Raw genomic sequence first — 6,868 nt, 5'->3', positions numbered from 1 at the left:
TGCTAATACCCCAGTTCTTGGGGAAGAAAGATGCACTCATGATGTATAGATGTTTTGTATTAATGTTCTGTATTATGGAATTATTTCTTATGTATTTAGGTGTTCTATACGTATTTATTTATTTTTGTATTCAGGTGTTTTGTATTATGGATTGGGTACTTATGTATTTGGGTGATGTATTATGGTGCGGTGGGCCTTCAGTGCTAATACCCCAGTTCTTGGGGAAGAAAGATGCACTTGCTCACGATGTATAGGTGTTTTGTATAATTGTTCTGTATTATGTAATTACTTATTTTTGTATTAGGGTGTTTTGTATTATGTATTTACTTATTTTTGTATTCAGGTGTTTTGTATTATGGATTGGGTACTTATGTATTTGGGTGATGTATTATGGTGCGGTGGGCCTTCAGTGCTAATACCCCAGTTCTTGGGGAAGAAAGATGCACTCATGATGTATAGATGTTTTGTATTAATGTTCTGTATTAAGGATTTATTTCTTATGTATTTAGGTGTTCTATACGTATTTATTCATTCTTGTATTCAGGTGTTTTGTGTGATGGACTGGGTATTTATGTTTTTGGATGTATTGAAGAGCCTTCGGAGAGATCTCAGAGCTGATACCCGTTCTTAGGGAAGAAAGATCCACTTGCTCATGATGTATTAGGTTTCGTATTGAGTGTTTTTTAGGTATCATCTAGTTATGTACTACGTATGTATGTATCCAGGAATAAGGATATGTCTTTAGGTGTTATGAGTTATGGTAGTATAGTGAGCCCTCGCAGTATCATCTCCTGATACAAAGCACCGGCACCACGAATACCCCGATTCTAAGGGAAAATTTAGATCCCCTAGCTGATGATGTATAGGTTTATGGTATTATTGTCATAAGTTATTGTGGTATTATGGCAGTATGGTAGTCTGGTAGCACGATATTATGGAGTACGGTAGTCTGGTAGTGTGGTAATATAGTAGTAGGGTACTATTGTATTACGGCAACATGTACAGATAAATGATGTATTATGTCACATGCACTTCGTTACTACTCATGTTTTGTTTTTTTTGTATCATGTCTTATGCACTTGGTTAGTATTCTTTTATATATCACTTAGGTATTATGTATTCACGTATCGCGTATGAGCCTTCGCAGTCTCACCTGTTGCGATACAAGTCCTCAGCACCACATAAATTTTTACTTTTAGGAAAAAAAATCTACCTGCCTATGATATGTTATGATATTCTTGTAGTATGGTGCTTTGCGTTGAGGCATTGTGTAATTATGTACTATGTATTTAGGTGTAATGTTTTATGGTTCGCAGTCACCTGTTGTGATACAAGACCTCGGTACCCCAAATCTAGAAGAGCGAAAGATCCACTCGCTCGCGATGTATAATGGTATTATGGTCTTATAATACTATGGTCTTCTAGTAGTAGGGTTTTTTTGGATTATGGTATCATTTATCTATGTAGTATGTATTTATGTATCAAGGTAAGATGTACCCATGTATTATTTATCGAGGTAAGATGTAATTATGTATCTATGTATTCATGTATTGATGTTTTTGAGTATCCAAGTATTTAGGTATTATGTATAAGGGCTGTAAGGTATGAGACTCTGCAGTCACACGTCTTGAATTATAGAACATCACCACCTGTTGTACCTCAGGGAACAAAAGATTAACCTACTCATGATTTATTATGGTATCATGACACCATTGTAGTATATTATGGTACTATGGTGGTGAAATTTTGTTGCATTATTGAATTATGGTATTATGGTATTATAGTAGTATGGTAGTATGGTAGTATGGTAGTATGGTAGTATGGTAGTATGGTGGTATGATAGTTGAGCACTGTGGTAATATTGAAGAATGGAAGTGTGGCATTATGGTAGTCGGGTGGTCGGGTAGTATAGTAAGTAGTAGGGTAATATTGTTGTATTATAGTAATAGGGTATGATGTAGTTTTGTATTGATGTATTATTGAATAATATATTTTTGAAAGATGTTTTACGTAGAAGGTATGAGACTTTGCAGTCCCACTTGTTGAGGCATAAGAACTCAGCACCACTTCAACCTCTATTTTCAGAGAGCAAAGATCCACACGCTCATGACATATTACGGTAATATTGTGGTATGGTATTTTGTACTAATGTCTTATTTATGAGGTATTTAGGGATTATGTATACGTATTTAGGTGCTACGTAGTATGGTAGTATGGTGAGCCTTCGCAGTCTCACCTGTTGGACAAAAGACCCAAGCACCACATAAATATGTATTTTCAGGGAACAAAGATCCAGTTGCTCATGATGTAGTATAGTATTGTGTAATATTGTATTATGTAGTTATGTAATATATCTTATGTGTTGTTGTATTATGCTTTATGAAAGTATAATGTAAACCTTCATCATCTCAAGTCTTGAAATGTACATCAGCACCACCTATACCCCCATTTTCTGGGCACATAAAATTCACTTGCTATTGATGTATTACAATATCATAATCTGCTAGTACTATGGTATAATCGTAGTATGGAAGTATGGTATTATGGTGGTCTGGTGGTCTGGTGGCTTGGTGGTATGATCTATTGTATTATTGCCCAATATCTAGGACTGATATAATCCAACAAGGTGCGTTCAGACTATGCAATAGTATGGTTTCCCTTCTTGGCAAACCAGAATACAAGAGCTCACTATTTATGCCGCTTCTATTGAAACTCATTGTTCGCAACCAAAACAGTGTTCTCGAAAGATTCAACTCTGCTCCAAATAAAGCAGAATTTGCAAGCCCCACTATCTCGAAATCAAATCCGCTGCTATAATCAATGATGCCAGAACTAATTTCTTGGTGGAAGCTTGGAGCTTTTACAAAAGTCTGGCCTCGCGTGTGCTAGCGAGATATCCTTGATGTGGGAAGGCCTGCTTTTGTCGAGATTACCGTTACAGAAGGGGCGGTATTTTCACTGTATAGATTATACTTGAAACTGCATGGCGTAATCTCTGAGACAAGCATATGACTAATGGCCAGATCGCTACAGAAACTGAAGATCATGGATTGGAGTTAAAAGAGTCCTCAGATTGTCTTTACCTTGAACTATCACGTGACTAATATCCCCGCCTGCCAAATCGATATTTCTGCGGCGCCCATATCTCGATGCAAATCGAAAGAGCCCTGCGATGCCCCATTGCGGGCCCAATAAAAAAGATGCGCGCAGCCTGCATACACAGGCCCATCCTGTCTTCTCCATCGCATCACAACTTTTTTTTTACTACCTCTGGTTTTTCCTTTCACTTAAAAAGCCCACTACTCTCCGGGTTCCGACAAGCACCGCTTCTGTCAGTACATTTCCTCTCAGTTCCACAAGCACTGGACTCACATTCACACAAACATATCCACACAAAATGGGAACGCAGAAAAAGGAAAAGCTGAGAAGAACAAGGGAGGGCGACAAACGTGACGGCAACCTCCGGGTGAAGGGAGAAAATTTCTACCGGGACGCCAAGAAAGTCAAGCATCTCCAGATGTACAAAACCGGCCGTGCGGTGCGGAACGCCAAGGGTGAGATCATCCGTGCAGCCGCGCTCCAGTCGACCGACGCTCCGATCGCCCGCGTCGACCCAAACCGGAAGTGGTTCGGCAACACGCGTGTGATCGCCCAGGACGCGCTTTCGCATTTCCGCGACGCCATGGGCGAGCGGAAGCACGACACGTACTCTGTCTTGTTGCGCAGGAACAAGTTGCCCATGTCCTTGTTGGACGAGAAGGACCAGACCGAGTCGCCCACCGCCAAAATCATCGAAACCGAGTCCTACGAACACGCGTTTGGCCCCAAGCAGCAGCGCAAAAAGCCACGTGTGCAGGCCGCGTCCTCATTGGAGGAGTTGGCCGAGTTGTCGGCCGCGGACTCGCAGAGCTACCAGGAAAAGCAGGACTTGGACGCCACGCTCGGGTTGATGGGCGGCTCGTTTTTGGACAAGGATGACTTCACGCAGGAGGCCAAGGAGGCCATCTTCCACAAGGGCCAGTCCAAACGAATTTGGAACGAGTTGTACAAAGTCATTGACTCGTCCGACGTGGTGATCCACGTGTTGGACGCGCGGAACCCGCTTGGCACGCGGTGTGAGTCCGTTGAGAAATACATCAAAGAGGAGTGCCCTCACAAACACTTGATCTACGTGTTGAACAAGTGCGACTTGATCCCCACATGGGTTGCGGTATGTTTTTTTTTTTTTTTTTGGGGGGCTTGCAGCTTGCCCTGGGCTATCTGCAATGTCCTTGCTTCACATGCTGGAGCTTGGCTGGAGTGGCCACAACGAGAACATCAGTCGAGACGTTTTTCGCTCTCTTCCCTCCTCTTCACCAATCTATTCATTTTTCTCTTTTGAGAACCCAAAGACCTTTGTCAGGGTGACGACCGTGGTCTCCGGACCACACCTTATCTACGTCGTTGTCTGTTACGTCCTTGGAAGATCAATGCTACCCGCCTGTGGTCCCGTGTGCCGTTTTGGTGCGCGGTGCTCTTGCCGTTTTGGCTCGAGCCTTGTCCACGCCTGCCGATAGTTTTTATTGGCAATTCAGGGTAGCCACGGAATCTTGTTGAGTTGGACCTACCCCACCTTATGGGTTTGTCCGTAGTATAGAAGCCGACACTTTCCTCTTTCTTCTCTTTTATTTCTCCTCCCTCGATGATGTTCTCGATACACCTTTTCCCAAACCATACTAACATATCCAGGCTGCTTGGGTCAAGCATTTGTCCAAATCGTTCCCCACGTTGGCATTCCATGCGTCGATCAACAATTCTTTCGGAAAGGGCTCTTTGATCCAATTGTTGCGTCAATTCTCCACTCTTCACACAGACAGAAAACAGATTTCCGTGGGTTTCATCGGTTACCCAAACACGGGTAAGTCTTCCATCATCAACACTTTGCGCCAAAAGAAAGTGTGTACAGTTGCCCCCATCCCCGGTGAGACCAAGGTGTGGCAGTACATCACGTTGATGAAGAGAATCTTTTTGATTGACTGTCCTGGTATTGTGCCGCCTAGTAACAAGGACACCCAATCCGACATTTTGTTCAGAGGAGTCGTCAGAGTCGAGCACGTGACCAATGCTGAACAGTATATTCCCGAATTGCTTGAAAAATGCGAGAGAAAGCACTTGGAGAGAACCTACGAAATCAAGGGATGGAAGCGTTACGAGGACGACCCTTCCTTGTTGGAACAGGCAAGCACAGAGTTCATCGAGCTTCTTGCACGTAAGCACGGCCGGTTGCTTAAAGGCGGTGAACCCGATGAGGCTTCCGTTGCCAAGCAGGTTTTGAATGACTTCAACAGAGGTAAGATTCCGTGGTTTGTTCCTCCACCCAAGGACGAGGAGGTCAGAGAGGGCGAGGATAAGAAGGCCGAGCACAAGAGAAAGAGAGCCGAAAGAGAGGCCGGCAGAGAGGCTGAGCAAAGTAAGAGGGCCAAGGTTGAAGAAGAAGAAGAAGAGGCCGCCGTTGTCGAGGAGAGCACTGCTCAGGAGAGCGCTGCCACGGGGGAGCAGGTTGACGTTTGATCATTCATTTCAAGACACGCTGTGAGTTTATATTCTTTCTCTATTGTACATTATAACTGCATTAATACATGGGTTGAGGCTTGATTAGATCTTCGTTGCTACTTTCGCTTATTCTTTGAGTCGATCGCCTCAGAGTTCTTCGCACCCTCCAACACATCGCCAAGTCCCCAGAGATAACCTTTGAATTTCTCAAACACGGACAAGTCCGAGTTAGCTTGTCTCAAGAGTTCTTTGAAGCACTCCATCAAGAGGTATGCGTGTAAGGTAGACGTCATCTGCTGGGTCTGATGGTGGCCCAGAAATTGGCCCATGCTCTGAGACGTGAAGTATTGGCGGATCACGGGCGAGATAGGAAGGAGATGCAACTCCTCGGCCAAATACTCGATGGAGGGCTTGTTGTTCGACAAGATGCCCTTGCCAATATCAGCATTGGCTGACTTGGGTGAGTTCAAACCGCCACCAAGCCCGTAGTCGGCAACGTTGTTGCCTGCAAGCGCGCTGGAGGCGACCTTCCCGCCCGAGGAATTGGCCAAGAGCTGGTTTCCGATGTGCTTCAAATCGTAGAAGTTGGGGAAGTACTTGGAGCACCACCAGAAGAAGTCGGCCTCGTCGTTGGGGAGGATGTCGTTGGTCAACAAGCTGATGAGAAAGCCCAAGTCGTAGCCCGAGTGGTAACTCAACCAGTTGATCAGCGGGTCCAAGAGCAAGCCGCTTTCCATCATCAACTCAGCAAACGACAAATGCGGGATGCCCTGGCTCATGTGCGAGGCGAAGTTGATTTGCGAGGTCAGCGACAACATGGACAAATGCTCCTCGTTGAACATCTCCTTGGCCAAGTCGTAGTGGAAGTTGAACTGCCAGATGACGGAGCTGCTGACCTCGTTGTTGCGTACCTTGACTGCGCAAAACGACAACTGGATCAAGTTCAACAAGTCCAGGTTCAGCCGCAACGTCTGGAAGTGGTAGTCCGAGGACGACTTGAACGTGCCCACGGGCCGAGCCACGATGCCGGGGATTTCCTGGTGGATGGAAATGAACACGTGTTGCGTCTTGTCGTTGATGAATGTACGTAAAGCGTTGAACTCAAACTCCAAGTTGAAGTTCCACACCTCCTTGATGACCGGCACCTGCTGCTGCAACTGCTGGTGCTGGACTTGCTGGGGCATCTGTTGCATATGGATCTGCTGTACTGTTTGTGGTGTATGTTGTTGTTGCTGCTGCTGCTGCTGCTGCTGCTGCTGTTGTTGTTGTTGTTGTTGTTGTTGTTGTTGTTGTTGTTGTTGTTGTTGTTGTTGTTGTTGTTGTTGTTGTTGTTGTT

At 44.7% G+C, this 6,868-nt stretch overlaps 2 protein-coding genes across 2 annotated transcripts in view; one reads left to right on the top strand and one right to left on the bottom strand.

Annotated features, from left to right (window-relative positions):
• Window positions 1-3,397: 3,397 nt before the first annotated feature.
• On the top strand, window positions 3,398-5,550 carry NOG2 (putative GTPase; the record flags this gene model as incomplete). The annotated part of the gene is made up of 2 exons (XM_018857250.1): window positions 3,398-4,210; window positions 4,729-5,550. 2 exons carry the CDS (start codon window positions 3,398-3,400, stop codon window positions 5,548-5,550), a joined length of 1,635 nt encoding a protein of 544 aa, XP_018712531.1.
• Window positions 5,551-5,599: 49 nt separating this feature from the next.
• The window catches only part of POP2 (CCR4-NOT core DEDD family RNase subunit), a 3,021-nt gene continuing 1,752 nt past the window's right edge, over window positions 5,600-6,868 (bottom strand). Inside the window, exon 2 of the mRNA XM_018854513.1 lies at window positions 5,600-6,868. This exon is cut by the window's right edge and continues 1 nt beyond it. Coding sequence (XP_018712530.1) covers window positions 5,649-6,868 — 1,220 coding nt within the window. The 3' untranslated portion in view covers window positions 5,600-5,648.

This window comes from Metschnikowia bicuspidata (genome assembly GCF_001664035.1).
Source record: "Metschnikowia bicuspidata var. bicuspidata NRRL YB-4993 chromosome Unknown METBIscaffold_2, whole genome shotgun sequence".
NCBI lineage: Eukaryota > Fungi > Ascomycota > Pichiomycetes > Serinales > Metschnikowiaceae > Metschnikowia > Metschnikowia bicuspidata.
This window is presented reverse-complemented; position numbering and strand designations above follow the sequence as displayed.